At 43.9% G+C, this 16204-nt stretch overlaps 1 protein-coding gene across 5 annotated transcripts in view; it reads right to left on the bottom strand.

Moving 5' to 3' along the window:
• Positions 1–16204, bottom strand: part of LOC107391813 (protein TANC2) — a 192166-nt gene that overhangs the window by 36488 nt on the left and 139474 nt on the right. For all 5 annotated transcript variants that reach the window (XM_070546985.1, XM_070546984.1, XM_070546986.1 and 2 more), the window contains 8 exons: positions 12137–12267; positions 11537–11768; positions 11267–11439; positions 1448–1528; positions 1163–1363; positions 954–1088; positions 667–863; positions 218–326 (listed from right to left, as the gene is read on the bottom strand). In XM_070546985.1, coding sequence (XP_070403086.1) covers positions 218–326; positions 667–863; positions 954–1088; positions 1163–1363; positions 1448–1528; positions 11267–11439; positions 11537–11768; positions 12137–12267 — 1259 coding nt within the window. The remainder of the gene's footprint in view (positions 1–217; positions 327–666; positions 864–953; positions 1089–1162; positions 1364–1447; positions 1529–11266; positions 11440–11536; positions 11769–12136; positions 12268–16204) is intronic.

Raw genomic sequence — 16204 nt, 5'->3', positions numbered from 1 at the left:
TTAAAAAAATCCTCTGATTAAGTTTCCTGATTGGAATCATGAAGAAGATTAATCTGAAGATCCAAAATCTACCTGGAGTGGGTGCTGGGCGTAAGATCAGAACGAGACAGATCTATCACGCGCCATCACTCAAACCTAATGTCAGTGTAGCCCTGATGTTGTCTCAGGATATCCTTTCCTTTCATAGCTTTAGGGTTTAAGGGCAGCAGAGACAAACCTTGTAGATGTGAGCTTTAAGGATGTGGTGTCCCAGCTCCAGCGTCTGCTGATGGTTCAGCTTCCCATCCTGTCGGGAGAGCCAGAAGGCCAGCAGAGTGTGTCCACTCCTGGAGACGGAGACAAACCAGAAAGCTCACATCAAAGCAACACAAACATGTGGATTACCTTTCTCAACTACCGAGTCAGGAAAAAGAAATGGAAGCTTTCTGGCTGGCTCATGTCTTTAGAGGAGCAGCACCTCTGCTGGTGACCCAGCTCAACAGCCACTACATTAGACTTTTAAAAATAAAAGCATTTAATTTCTGTCCAGGTGACTTTAAGGTAAGTATCACTAAATAGACAATTATGAATTAAAAAAGGACAAAAATGATTCAAACACGAACTAAACTATGAAACTTTATCCATCCACGTTTGTTTGGTTTTGGCTTGCAGCTTTTGTGAGCCTACCTGAGGTCACAGAGGAACCGGTCGTCCTGGCCTTCCTCCCGCCACACCAACCACTCCCTGAAGGACGGGTGGTTCAGCATCCTGTTGCCATCATGCCGCTGTAGCAGGAAGCAAGACAGCTGCTGCAAGCGCTGCACAAACTCTCCCCAGTGAATCGTTCCTCCGCTTACAGAACCAGCATTCACCGCCTCAAACAGCTGAACAATCAGAGAGCACAGAGGTTTTTCTGCAGCTGCTAAGGAAACTTCAACATTTTGAGCTGACTGGGTCATAGAGCAGGTCTGTACCTGCTGGTCGCTCAGTGGGTTTAGAGAAGCCACTGTAACATTGAGTAGAGGCAGAACTCTCTGAAATGATGATTGGGTGGGAAACCGCATGTTGAGCTGCAGCAGGTAAACCTCTGCTAAGCTAACAGGAACCACCTAGAAACACAACACAGCATGCATCTTGTTGGTTTGATCTTTGACCATCAAGCTCCACCTCACATCTCCCTCACCTTGAAGTTAGAGCTTTTTAGGACAAGGTAACCTCCTTCTATTAGGTCAAGGATCAGTTTCAGGTACAAGTATGAGCCTCTGCTCAGGGTCTTCAGGTGGCAGATCAGTTTGGTTAAGGCCGTGTTGTCAAGGCGACCATTGCTCTGGGACACATTGTTCTGGATCTCAGCGCTGCTGTGGATACGCTGCATCAGATAACCCTGTAGAGAACACAAACGTGTTCAGCACAGACGCACAGAGAAGCAGGCGGGTGGAAAGACTAGCTACTGACTTTCTACTGTTACCTGCAGGTCGTGGTCTATGGCGGGATTCTCCTCCACCCTGTCCAGAGAGATGTGGTGAAATGGAAGTGAACCACTGATGTCCTGGAGAAAGAAATCACAATGAGTCGTTAGTGAAAAAACTGTGAAGCTACGTTTGTTTCCAGAACTTAAACGCAGGGATCTGAACGGGCCACGGCGTCTGTCCCTATCTGAACGTTGATACGTTTTTCAGGTCTGACAAAAGCCACAGATCATTGTCATTTTGCTGAGAAAAGCCACAGACTGAACAGCATATGCTACGATAGCCTCCATTGTTGTGGTTTGTTGTGGATTTGTGTTGCAAACAGATGACCTTGCACTACTTCTTATATTCTGGACTCCATCCACCACTAGAGCCCTAGGTTTCCATCTCTCCAGCCACTTGGGCCAGCTCCTCAGTAGAAATCATAAGGTGTTCCCAGGTCATCTGGGTTCTTCCAGCATGCCCTGTCTTTCCCTGGGTCTCCTCCTTATTGAGCACGCCCAGAACACCTTAACAGGGTGGTGTCCAGGATGCCAGAGCCACCTCAACTGGCTGGATCAAATCTGAATTCCCTGTGAACGGTGCACTAATCTGTCTGTTCATCTTGTGCTCCGTTTTTACATCATTCATGACCAAAGCCTAGAGATAATTAAACTCCCTAACCTGCAGCAGGATCTCATCCTCAACCTGAACAAGGCATTCTACCATTTTCTGACTCAAGACCACAGTCTTTGATTTGGAGGTGCTCATTTTCACCTCGGCAACTTCACACTTAGTCGTGAACCACTCCAGCAAAGTTGGATCTTATGGTCTGATAACGCCATTAGGACCACATCATCCACCAGAGTCAGACAGCTGATCCTCTGACCACTAAAAATATCCCTTCATCAACTTGGCTGTGCCTAAAAGTAATGTCCATAAGGTTATGAACAGAATCGGTGACGAAGGGCAATCTTGGCCAGTAATGCAGATCAATCAATGAAATCTTATTTATAACAGCTCTTTACAACAACCAAGGATTGCACGGAAACAGAAAGCTAAAAGCAGCAAATGAAGTTATCGCCACTGTAGCAACGTAACACTCAACAGTTAAAGCCAAAACGAAAGAGTGGTGTTTCAGTTTGGCCTTAAACAGAGAAAGAGATCATTGATGGAGTGCATTTCAAGTGACAGACTATTCCAGCGCGTTGGTTCCACCACTGCCAAAGCTTGATTCCCCCACTGGTTGAACCTTGATGATGCGACCACCAGTAGATGCTGATCCGAGGATCGTAAAGCTGTTTGGTTCTGGTACTAATTGTACAAGGACGTAAAGTTGCATTCACAGCTGTGTCGACCTGGTCCAGTTCTGATTCGATCAGCTCGCCCCTGTGCAGCCAGGTTTTATTCACACTGCCATGAGGAATACAGTAGATTACCTTCTCAAAGTCCACAATCTGCAGGTTTGGGGATCTCCCATGCACCCTGTAGGACCCTGCAAAGTTTGCAGAGGCAGTGGCTGTTTCTCAATAGCCACGTGTACAAGCACCAAATTTCCCCAATCCGATTCAAATCTGGGCTGATCGGAAAACCCGAATCTCTGTTTACATGGACACTAACTGAAATGATCCGATCATATGGGATTAGATTTGTGTCAATAGTTTCAAGAACAACCCTTAGAAGATCAAACAAAAATTAAGAATGTGAGAAAAATACATATTTGCATTAAAAACTCGTTTCAAGAGTTAAACTTACTATCTGAATCAACTTATTAAAATGAGTAATGAAAGTCTTTGTATTTTTTATGTTTGACTCAATGTATTTTTGGTTTCATTTTCCGTTGTTTCATTCTCACTGTTCAGAGCTTTGCTCTCGCTACCAGCTTTGCAGTTTCACTTTCTGGCTTTCTCCTTTGCGCTGCCTGAGGTTATGATTGCAATTCTGACACAACCCTCTCGGGTGGGTGGGACTTCTGAGAAGTCCTCTCCCATAGAACAGTGGTTTCTCTTGAGTGACAGTTCAGTGACCCAGAAGTGATGTAGCCTCCAAGACTTTTTCCCCACCTCAGTCAACAACAGCATACATGTGGTAAAAATAAATGGTCCAAGCACCGAACCCAGTGGTACTCCACAAGTAACCCTGGAGTATGAAGGAGATTTGTCATGTACATTTACAAAATGAAACCTATCAGACAGGTAGGATTTAAACCAGCCTAACGCTGTTCCTTTGATCCCTACAACATGTTCAAGACTTTCTAAAAGAATATTGTGATCAACTGTGTCAAAAGCAGCACTGACATCTAACAAGACTAGAACAGACACAAGATTCTTATCTGAGGCCATGAGAATATAATTTGTAACTCTCACTAACGCAGTTTCAGTGCTGTGATACTCTCTAAAACCAGACTGAAATTCCTCAAACAGATCATTAATGTTTAAATGCTCACATACTTGGATGGCCACTATTTTCTCCAGCACTTTGGATAAAAATGGAAGGTTAGATATTGGTCTATAACTCATTGGGTCACCTGGATCCAAAGAAGGCTTCTTAAGTGAAGGTTTGATTACAGCAACCTTAAAATCCTGTGGTACATATCCATTTACTAAGGATAGATTGATTATATCTAGAATGGGGGCAGTAACCAAAGGAAATGCTTCTTTAAATACTTTGGTTGGGATTGGATCTAAAATGCAAGTTGAAGGTTTAGATCAGGGGTGGGCAATTATTTTTTCCATGGGGCCACATGAGAAATAGAAAATATTGTGGAGGGCCGCAGGCCAAAAGGCTGAAGTCAATTATGCATAATATTAATGGTATTTCTTTATAAAAAGCAGTAAATACCATTGTTTCTTCAAGCTGGTAAGAGTAGACTATATGTTATAAATGAGCAAAAAGGAAAAAGTGAGGTTGGCTTACAAAAATGTGATTTATTCAAATTTACCAAGGCAATGGTAAACAAAGTGTGCACATTTAATTTTTGTTAAACATTTGTGACTTATATTAGTTAACAATTTCAGTCACATTCACTCCAAAACACATTCTGAGTTTCAAATATTGTTGGAAAGAGGTTCTTAGCATTCTACAGACACACAGTATTGTCTGTAAAATAAAATCACTGAACTGTGATCTTGAGAAAGAGGTTTAAAAAAAGTGTCCCAGTTCACTGCTAGTTGCCTACATTTGTGGTCCAAACACCTTATTTTGTGTTTTTAAGCAATTTTTTTCTTATTCAGTGAGAGAAATCTAGTCTCTGCTGGGCTTTAACGAGTGCATCAAAGTCAGGTTGAATGTCTGAGGTGGAGAAGCGAAGCACAGCTGACAAATGATCATCAGTGAGAGAGGATCTTTACCTGGATTTTGTAAACTTCATCATTGAAAATGTTTGTTCACAAATGTAGGTAGAGCTGAAGAGAACCAACATCTTCTGAGCATGTCTCCTCAGGTTTGGAAAGTCCTCCTTAAGAGAAGAGTAGAAATCCAGCAGAGATCCTGAATCTCTGCTTTCGAGTCCCAAACCCTCTTCAGCACTTTCCCCAGGCTGAGCCATCTGACAGCCGTGTGGAGTCCTCAGCAAGAGCCACAAACTGTCTGTGATTCATCGCCTGCGCCCTGATGAAGTTTATTATTTTAGTAACAACATCAGTAACATGGTTGATTTTTAGCACTGACTTGCACAACACATGTTGGTGTATAATTCAATGCAAAAACACCTATTTTTGATCTGCATCGATTTCTGTCACTTTATCTTGCATGCGTTTCAAAAGTCCGACATTTTTCCCTGTAAAGCCGGACGTACACTGTGCGACTTTTTCACTCGCAGCACTCAGCTTCAGCTCAAACTGTACGACTTCCCCGCAGAGCAGATCTCACGAGTCGTGTGCTCACACTGTACGACCCAGTTCTCGCATGCGACCTGACTGCTCACACTGTACGTCTGGTAGCAACACGTCGGCCCTAAAAATGTGCTAAAAATAGCAGTTTTTACTCAACACGTTAGACTTTTTTTGTCTTGTTTTGCCTGTTGTCCTTCGGGAGTGCTGCAGGAGGACACACAGGGATTTATGGGGGTTGGATGAGGAAAACGAAATAAAGAAAGTAAATCTGTGTTTTGTGATCAGTTTAATTTGACATGAACACGACAAACACACTTTCTTGACAATCTTTGTGAGTAAAAAAAACGTGTAGAAACAAAAACGAACAGCGTGTGTTATTAGGGAAATAGCGAGCGACAAGCGTTGATGCAGGATTGCGCATGCGCCGTGAGGTGTTCTGATACTTTTTGGGTTGCAGCTGCTCGCAGCGCCGCTTCAACAGTGCGATACCCTCACGAGGGACGAGCGAAATATTAAACACACCAGAGTGCGACCTCACGACTGCTGATCGGCGGCTGGTCACGTGGTGTTAATCGCCTCTCGTAACCCCCTGTACACTACACGACCGCTCGGCGCAAAACTCGCCCCGATGTCGTGGCTTCTCGCACGACTGGAAAATCGGCTCAAAAAAGTGAAAAAGTCGCACAGTGTACGCCCGGCTGTGACAGTCTCTCCCATTTCAATCCCAGAGTGTCCATGCACGCATTTACCTCTGTAAAAAGATCACTCCCTGTCGTTGTCCCTCTCATCGACCGCATTGCTGCCCGCTCCTCTGTGAGCTTGAAGTCCGTTATCCCCCGGACAAATACGAGCAGCTGGGCTGTGTCCCGGACATCACAGCTCCCGTCTAATGAGAAAAAGTCAAAACTTGCCACTTCACGTTGCAGCTGAAGCTCCAGGTTCCCCGCAATGTCCTCGATCCTCCTGGTCACGGTTCGCTGTTTTTAGCTATTTTGTGGGATATATCACAAAGCTGGTCCTGGTTGCTGCATCCCTGGATGTGTGAAGCTTAGTAAAAAAGCCTTGCTGCTTTAGCAACTTTGCTAGCAAAGCTTCGGATGTCCGGTCCCTCTCAGCATCAGACAAGTTCTTGTATTTTTCCGAGTGTTTCTTGTCGTAATGCCGACTCAAATTGTAGTCCTTAAACACGGCAATCTCCTCCCCTCAAACCAAACACACGGTTTTACCTCCGACTTCAGTAAAAAAAATACTTAGCAGTCCAATTTTTGTTGAAAATCCTGCATTCGGCATCTTTCTTTTTTTTTTTTTTTTTTTGCATGAGCGGACATTTCTCAGGCTACAATCACCTCAACCGCGGGCACTTGTTGCTATACGTATTGCGTCATTGTGCACGTAAAAAACAACTTCAAAATAAAAGCAATGCAGCCTTAGCCCATGCATGAGGTAAAATGAGAAAATACATTTATTTTGTAATTTCCAATTAACCTTACGCGGGCCGGTCAAAGTCAACCAAAGGGCCGGATGTGGCCCGCGGGCCGTAAAATGCCCAGGTCTGGTTTAGATGAAGCTAATATTTTTGATAACTTTGAAAGCTCAACTGGATCAAAACTCAAAAGCAGATGAGGTTCTACAGTTACCACTGATGCTGCCTCACTTACTAGTCGTTTTTACAAAACAAGGTTTCAATTTGCTGCAAGGCTGTGGCGACATCAGGGACACTTTGGTCATTTATAAGTGGTCAGACCGTGGCAGTAATGTGGTGCAATCATGTCCTTTTTATAAAAGATTAGGCGATGGTGGCATCAAGAGGGTATGGGGGCGGTCTTTGCACTGTCGCGAACTTCTGTTTATCTTGGACATAATTTGCTTTTTATTGCGATTGAATCCATGATTGTTGAGTTTTTTTAACATGCTGCTCCTAAAGGTGTCTGTCCCCACAGTCCCCTTGCAGTCTCTGAAGATCTGAGCTTCAACTCTAACAGAGAGAAGCTCACGGAGCGCTGCAGCGCTCAAGTTTGCTGTCTAAGCTGATTTTGTTCAAAAAGCAAAACCTGTTGCCCATGTTTACTTCCATTTTAAGTGGAGTTGCTGGCCTTACCTCGGGATTAACTCCCCACGTCATCATGACACCTCCCTCTGTTGCACCATGGTGCAATAGCTGTTCATAAGACAGACAATTACTGCAATATTGCTACTAAGCGAGGCAGAACAAATGCCACAAAATTCAGGCAACGCCATGCTGGCATGGCGCATTTATAAGGCATACCATTGCGGTAACATTTTGCCGATTTGCCGGCATGGTGTGTCTTGTGAAAAGGGCTACTGAAGAAGAAGCTGCATTAGGGAGGATGCTAATGATTTTGTTTCTAATAGAATTAACTGTCCACATTAAGAATCCCATAAAATCGTTGCTGCTGAGGGCTAAGGGAATAGATGGTTCAGAGCTAAGAAATTTAGGATTATTCTTATTCTCCTCAATTAGCAATGAAAAACATGCAGTTCTAGCTTGTCAAAGCTTATTTTTATAAAGCACAAGAGTATTTTTGCGGGATAAGTAGGACTCCTTCTGGTGTGTAGAGCACCATGTTCTCTCCAATTTTTTAGACTTTTGTTTTAAAGTTCGTAGATCAGAATTAAACCAGAGAGCCAACTTTCTGGGCTTAATCCATCCATCCATTTTCCATAACCGCTTTTCCATGCAGCTCCAGCTGTCTCCAGGCATACAGGTGGGGTACACCCTGGACCGGTTGCCAGTCCATCACAGGGCAACACTGAGACAAATAGGACAAACAACCAAGCACACACACTCACACCTATGGACAGTTTAGAAAGATCAATTAACCTGAAAGTCATATTTTTGAATGGTGGGAGGAAGCTGGAGTACCCGAAGAGAACCCACGCATGCATAGGGAGAACATGCAAACTCCTTGCAGAGAGACTCCAGGCAAGGATGTGTACCCAGGACCTCCTTGCTGCAAGGTAACAGCGCAAACCCCTGCACCACTTCCTTTTTTAAAGGTGCAACACCTTCTAATAAAAAAGTAACATTACAAACAAGACCATCAATTTGTGAAGGGTGTAACGTCCAGCATTGGTCAGTTTTTAGGTACAATTTGACCTTCCAACATCTGGTCAAAAAGGAGACACGAGACTGCAAGTGTTCCCTTTAATTTGGCCTGCCTTCATCCCATCAGCTGGAGCTCAGAGCCTCTCTGCAGTTCTGAACACATGATAAGGAATTGTCAACAATGATGTTCTCTCCTCAAGGTCCAAGCTTCCCATATCGTCCTGCAGGATTCTTCATGCCTCTGAATAAGGAACACTCGCAGCTCAGATTAGTTGTTAAATCAAAGAATGATTTCTTAAATCAAATATGAACTTTTAAAACTTATAAGTTAGATAATCATTAAATAAACGTTTGTTTATGGCTACTTATAATAATTATAAAATAATGAAATGTTTCATTAATCTGTGCTCAATGATTGAAGTTTGAAATGAATGTAAAGTTATGATTACAGTGAAAGGTTTATATATGGATCAGTAATGTTGATATGACAAGGTCATCACCATTTGTACTCACACAAGGACAAAGTAAAGTTAAGTTAAACTCATGACACATAGATAGTCCTTTACCCCAGATCAGAGCATTGGTATCAAGGAAGGCGTGTTTCTGAGACTCTTGGTAATATTCCTCAACTTGCCAACCTCTGGTTGGCTACACAAATCTTAACATGAGAACATTAAATCTGGATCACTCTGGTGATTCATCAGTTCAGTTCAGCTCAGCGGTTCAGTTCGAGAGAAAGCTTCAGACCGGCCATCTGAAGCAAAACCTCTTTAACCATCAAAGCTTTTGACACGTGGTCAAAACCTTTTTGCACCTGCGAAGCTGACACAGTAAACGGTTCCTGCAGAACAAGCTGATATTTTTTAGACTCCTTAAGAGTCCCAGACGCACGGTTCCATCCATCTGTCATGACCCGAGTCATCTCTGGACTGAAGAGTCGGTGCCATGGTATTCTACAGCCCTTCTGTGCCAGAGGTCAGCCGACCTATCTGACCTTCAGATCCACCAAGAGGGTCTCAGAGAACGGGTGAGGTAGACACACAGATAGCATCTGATGCCTTTTGATAATAATCAACTTCATAGCTTAACGCAAACCAAATTCTTTTACACCCAGAACTCAGCTCTCCTAGATACGGAAGTTCTGACTAACACCACATTCACACATAGGTTCATCCATCACAGTAAAGGTTAGTTAACTAGTCATGTTTTAATTGTTGGTAAAATAAATTCTTACTTTTATAAACCTGACTCTTTTCTGAATCAAACGAAGTGTGTACAATCCCCTAATAAATACAGAATCCTAGAATCTTCTGATTAAACACAATAAAGGCCAAGCAGGGTTGATATTCTATATTTAAGAGTATCACAGCTTATTGGTCATAAGTAGAGGTAATATATATATTGAGCTCTTAAAGCAATTTCCTTAACCCTAGAAGGGCGAGAAATGAAAAAAATTGTCCTCTGCTACGTTCCTCTGAGATGCTGAGGACAGTAAAGATGGAACATTTGATTTAAAAGATGCAACAGGGTTGTCAGATGGAGAAGGACCACAGAGAAATTTACTTTCATGTCTCGAGAACTCAGTTATAATGAAGTCAAAGGTTATCAAAATGCTTTTCTATCACACTAAAATGTTTGCTTGTCAGCTTGTCGGCAACCTCATACAAGTTTTACTGTTCAGTTAGATTTGTTCCGACCGGTGCAGTTTTATCAAACATCAGAAAGGAAAAACAAAAGTGATCAAATCTTTTTGATGAAAATGTATTACTTTGTTCGTAATGTATTGTTTTATTTTGTTACTGAAATATGACCAATCTGAGCTGGAAAATTAAATATCTTTATTTTAGGAATCAGTTAGCCTGGCCTGCCAGACTTGTCCTCTGTTTAATTCTGCACAGAACGAGTCTGGTAACTCACAGGCAGAGAGGCACATGAGGGGCGGGACTAGCTAGCTCAAAAATAACCAATCAGAAAAAAGACAGAAATGCAGACTGTACCGCGCGACGTTGTAGTTTCTTAGCTGTAGTTAAAAATGGCGTCTGGCAACGATGCAAACATCTTTAATTGTTTTAGAAGAAATGCTTTTAGCGCTTCTACTTGTTGGGTTTTAAAGACAATCAAGTCGTTTAGACCAGAGGAAAGAGCCGCAGCGAACTCCGCTTCAGTCGCCATGTTCGACAAAGTCGGCGTTATGGTGTGTGACGTACGCTACTCAGCTCTGATTGGCTCGGTTAGAAGCCTCAGGGGGCGGGGTTATTTGAACAGGAGAGTTCCCAGACCCTTTCTCTGTGTAGAATTAAACAGAGGAGGAGTCTGGCAGGCCAGGCGAGGAATCAGCTCCACTGGAGAGCTTGGTCTGGGCAAATCCGTCCTGCTCAGCTGAATCTGCACCAGAGTCAACAGGCAGCAGCTCAACTTGAGTTGAAATAAATGTTGCTATAGAATTAAACATTTCATTAGTGACTACTGCTGTTACAATCTGACCACTTTTTCCAAGCAAAATAAAAATAAAGGCTTATCCAACTATTGCAACCCTGAAGTAAAACATTACACCTAACGGTTTCTCATCTTGTGCAGCGTGCGTGCGTGCATGTGTGCATGTGTGCAGGAGGATCCACAAGTCTGCAAATGTGGCTTAAATTCACCATTCTACCATCTGACTGGCTGCATTGCCAGTCTCCCTAATTGTGCTTACATCTGGTCCAGAGTTGGTGCAAAGTTGCCACAATTTCCCATCAGGTTTTTCTTTACGAATCACAGTTTGAGTGGAAATGCAGATTTTCAGACATGGTTTTATGCGTAAGCAAGATTAATTTGTTACACCCTGGCTGAGACAGGAAGCAGCTCAATGCAAACAAAAAGGGCATTTCTGATCATTCTGTGGTGTTAAGTGTTAAGTTAAAAGTTTTGTTATGTTTTGTGTTTGCAAGTGTGCATACCTGATGACTGGTCCTGACAGTGCAAATAACTTTCAACCAGGAAGGAAATCTCTGGATATTGCGGGACAGGAAGGAGATGACTGTATCTCCATAGTCCGGCCTGTGAAACTCTGCCTCGTTTAGCCCATCAATCAGAATAATAAGCCCCGCCCCGTCCAAATAAAACTTTCTCTCTGAAAAAAATAAAGAAAGAAAGAAAGCCGTTTGCCTTTACACACTTTGGACCCACAAGTTTCAGAACCAGCATCCTACAGTGGGATCTTTCCGTACCTTTATGGAGAGATTCCAACGGTTCCAGTATTCCCCTCTGTAGAGCTGAACTTGGATTCTGGATGCAGGAACGGAGGCTGAGCATGCTCTGTAGGGGTGGTGATTGACACAGCAGCTCTCGATAGGCTGCCAGCTGAGGAGCACTGCTCAACAAGGCGGCCATGTTGTGGACAAACTCAGGAACCAGACAGGTGTTACAGTTATCAGCCTGACAGAAATGGTATGAGACCACCTGTAGATCACAGGAGCCTTGATCAGTTGGTCACCTGCAGAAATGTTTGATGATCTTGATGATCAAAATCAGTAGGATGTGTGTCACTTGTGTACATTTCCACTTCCTTCCTCTATCTATCCTTCCCTTTCCACAAATCTTTCCTTATTTTCTCACCACCTCTCATTCCCTTCTTTTCCTTCCTTCTTTTTCTGTCATTTTCTCTCTTTTCCCTGTCCCTAACTTTCTGCCCCACTCTTTCCTCTCTAGTCGCAGAGACATTTAGGAATAATGTATGAAATGTGAAGACTCAGTTAGTCAACATGAGGAGCACGTTGGAGTGACCTGAAGAGATCTACACCTGACAAAGGAGGGAGGTGTGGGGGTACCTGACCAGCCAGCCTCTGCAGCGCCTCCTCCCATCCTTTCCGCATCTCTGGAGTTCCTGGAAATCTTCTTTCTCCCTCATCTCCTTCTCTTCTTCCCAGAGAATTATGAGAGAAATGGGCAGGCTGTCCATCTGAAAAATTCGTCACATATTTAGAATCTCTATTTTTCTCATGAACTTGACTGACGTTAAAGAAAATTCACTAAGAGTTAATGAGCAAATTGCAGGTTTCATTTTTTTATTTCATGTAAAATGCTGTCCAAAAAGACTGTTTGGAGCGATTATTGTCTGTATTTTATACATAGCGGCCCCTTATCTTGAGTAAAAAGTGGACTTTTTTAGCTACGCTTCTAAAAAGGCTGTTTTAATCTTAACCTCTGACGTAACGACAGGGGTTTATAAGCTAGTCCTGCCTCAAGCTCAGTGTGGCGAGTAGGTCGTTTTGGGTAGAGAGGTTGTGTTATCGAGTCAGTGTGTGTTCAATAGTTTTGGATTGCATTTGTTTTTCTTAAAAATGGTAAACTATCTCCGCAGGGTGGCTGGCCTCTTCCTTAGAGATAGGGAGAGATGCTCGGTCACCCGGGAGGGGCTTGGAGTAGACCTGCTGCTCCTCCACATGGCTGTATGGTGGCGCAGTGGTTAGCACTGTTGCCTCACAGCAAGAAGGTTGCAGGTCTGAAACTTGGCTGTGGCCTTTCTTCGTGGAGTTGCATGTTCTCCTCTTCCATGCGTGGGTTTCCTCCGGGTACTCCGGTTTCCCCCACAGATCACAACATGCCCTATAGGTTACCAATTGTACATCGCTTTGGATATAAGCATCTGCCAAATAGGGTTGTCATGGTAACCGGTGTAGCAGTAAACCCTGGTAAAAAGGTAGACGATAATAATACCGTCTTGTTTTTAAAAAACTATATTATCTCGGTGGATTACCGTCACTGTGGTGTAGGCGCGGGGACCCTTACCAGCCACCGTATCATCTGCTGAAGTTGCCGGTGTACCATCAAATCGCGCTCCCCCATCAAGCGCGGGTTTTCTTTTTGCCGCCTGGGTGGAGCCGAGCAGCACTTTTGACGCTAAGGCGGAGCGGAGCTATAGGGGAAGCATTAAATGATGGGGGAGCGTGATTTGATGGTACACCGGCAGCACATGCGCACTTTGTTGTTTACAGCCAAAATTTTCTTGAAGCTAAAGCTGAAATAATGGCCAAAGGAGGAGACGGCAGTGCTCAGGACATTTATTATCCCTCAAAGAAGACAAAGAGGGAAGTACGGGCATTTTTTGGATATTTGAAGAATGCCGAGTTGATAGAAGACGTCTATCCTGTTTGCAGCACGTGCAGAAAGTGTCTGTGAAAGGCAGCAACGCTTCAAATCTCATGACACATCTGCGTGACCATCACCCACAACTCTACAGTCAACACAAGGCAAGCTAACGTTAGCGTTTTTGCTAAAATGCGTGATCCGAGGATTTGCGTTGAGGGAGACCGCAACGAGTCGCTATATAAAGCAGCCGCAGCGCCGCTACCTGCATATAAACCGTGTCACGGACACCCCCATGTTGAAATGACGCTATGCATTACGGGGCTCCCAGGGGCAGATAAGAGTTGGTCTCTCTCCGAGAATAATTATGAATTTAACAATGATTACTGCCTGATGACATTTTCCCACATCTGCAAAGCTCACTGGAAGGACACAAACCGAGGACAATATTTTCCTGATATAGGGTTTATTACTCAAGTAAGGGTAAAAAGTATCTGATTAGAAGGCTACTTGAGTACTGAGTGTCATCTGATCTAATATTTTTTAAATGACGACATCAAACAGACAAAAAATAAGAAGTTATGGGCAAATATTGGTATTTTAAAGACTAAAGGGGGAAAAAGTAAACAAATAAACAACATAATTACAAAGTAACAAATTTTAGGCAAAATTTTGACACAAACTGAGGACAATATTTTCCTGATATACAGGGTTTATTTAGTTGTCTGAAAATGTAACACGTTTAAAAAAATACCGTGATAATACCGAAAACCGTGATAATTTTCGTCACAATAACCGTGAGGTTAAATTTTCACACCGTGACAACCCTACTGCCAAATAAGTAAACATAAACATCAAGAAGAGCCACTTGAGGTGGCTCGGGTATCTAATTAGGATGCCCCCTGGATGAGTCCCTGGTGAGGTACACGCTGGAGGGACCATGGCCTGGGAACACCTTGGGGTTTCCCCAGAAGAGCTGGCCCAAGTAGCTGGGGAGATGGAAGTCTGGGCCTCTCGACCTAGGCTGCTGCTGCCGCGACTCGACTCTGGATGAGAAGAAAAAGATGGATGGATGGATGGATGGATGGATGGATGGATGGATGGATGGATGGATGGATGGTAAACTATTTTGTTTGGCCAGACATCGAGTCCATAGGTTTCCAAATAAGAGAATGAACAAGACCATGTTCCATTCCTGGTGCGTTTTTTGCAGCTGAAAACACCATTGTTTGTGGTGCGCACTTCAGACCAAAGGATTACAATCCCAGGGATGTGATGGGAGTTCAACGTGCCTCCTATCCTTCAGAACCCCACGGTGGAGTTTTCGGAACCAAGTCAGGGAGGTCTGTGCTGAGCTCCAGAAGAAAATGAGGATCTTTTAAAAATCCCTAACGGGCCAGAGAACATAGTTTCTGGGTCGGATCCAGGTCCAACCTGCCTTCCCTGACTAGGATGACAGGTGTCTCATGTTCGTTTACCCGTGTCCAATGTGCTGAAACTGGTCTCCCGAATGAAGCGGTCAGGTTCCTCGTGTAATATCTTGCCTGCCTGGTTCTTTAAAGTGGTTTCTCTTGTCTTGGCTCCTTCGGTAGTATCTGGTAAACAGCAGCTTCAGTCACGGCCTTGTGCCTCACACTTTTCAACATGCGGTGGTGAAGCCCCCGCTCAAGAAGGCAGCTTTGGACCCAGGAGTTATTTCCAATTTCAGGCCAATCTTGCACCTTCTTTTCTGTTACAAATATTGAAGAAGGTAGTTTATGATCAGCTCTCTCTATTTTTGACCACCCATGCGATCCTAGAACTACACCAGTCTGGATTCAGATCGAGGCATAGCACTGAAACTGCCTTCTTAAAGGTGCTCAACGATGTGTTCCTGGCAACTGATGCTAGGGAGGCGGTGGCATTGCTGCTTATTGACCTGTCTGCAGCATTTGATACTGTGGATCATCAGGTCCTGCTGGAACAGCTAGAGCAGTGGGTGGGGATTTCAGGAGCAGGTCTGAGTTGGTTGAAGTCCTACCTGACTGATAGAACTATGAGTGTTTCTACAGAGAATCACTCATCGTCCCAGAAACAGCTGAAAAGGGGGTCCCTCAGGAATCTGTGCTGGGTCCCCTGCTCTATTCAATCTATCTGCTCCCACTCAGCCTGATCTTCCGCAGGTGCGGTATTGACTTCTTTTGTATACCGATGACTGCCAGATTTCTCTGCCAGCAAAAAAGGGGCTGTCTGGCTTGATTAAGTCTCTGGTGGTGTGCGTAGAAGATGTGCATTCATGGTTGTCAGTAAACCTTTTAGGTTACAATGAGGGCAAGCCTGAAGTCATTTGTTTTTTCACCTAATGGCCATCAGCCATGTAGCATAGACCTCTTATCATTGGCACCATTTGAATGTAAAATGGGAACAGACCTTGGTGATTGGACTCTGGACTGACCTTTGATGCACAGGGGAACTGTGTAGTGAGATCCTGCTGTTTTCAACTCCGGCGCCTTGCAAGGATTAAGCCTAAACTATCCAGAAAGAACCTTGAGATTGTAACATCTGCATTTGTGCTTTCCAGACTCGACTACTGCAACTCTTTGTATGTTGGTCTGACCACTTCCACACTGTCAAAGCTGCAGATGGTTCAGAACGCTGCAGCGACGTTCATTACCGGAGTGAAAATTTGGGAGAGCATCACTCCAGTATTACACGCACTGCAGTTGCTTACGGCAAAACTTTGCACTGAGGTCAAGGTTCTTGTATTTACATTCAAGTCACTAGCAGGGTGTCATGTTCTGCATCCCTGTGTTCCTCAGCCCCTTCCAGGT

This window comes from Nothobranchius furzeri, chromosome 18 (assembly GCF_043380555.1).
Source record: "Nothobranchius furzeri strain GRZ-AD chromosome 18, NfurGRZ-RIMD1, whole genome shotgun sequence".
Lineage (NCBI taxonomy): Eukaryota > Metazoa > Chordata > Actinopteri > Cyprinodontiformes > Nothobranchiidae > Nothobranchius > Nothobranchius furzeri.
Note: the sequence above shows the minus strand (reverse complement) of the source record. Positions and strands in the feature narration are given on the sequence as shown.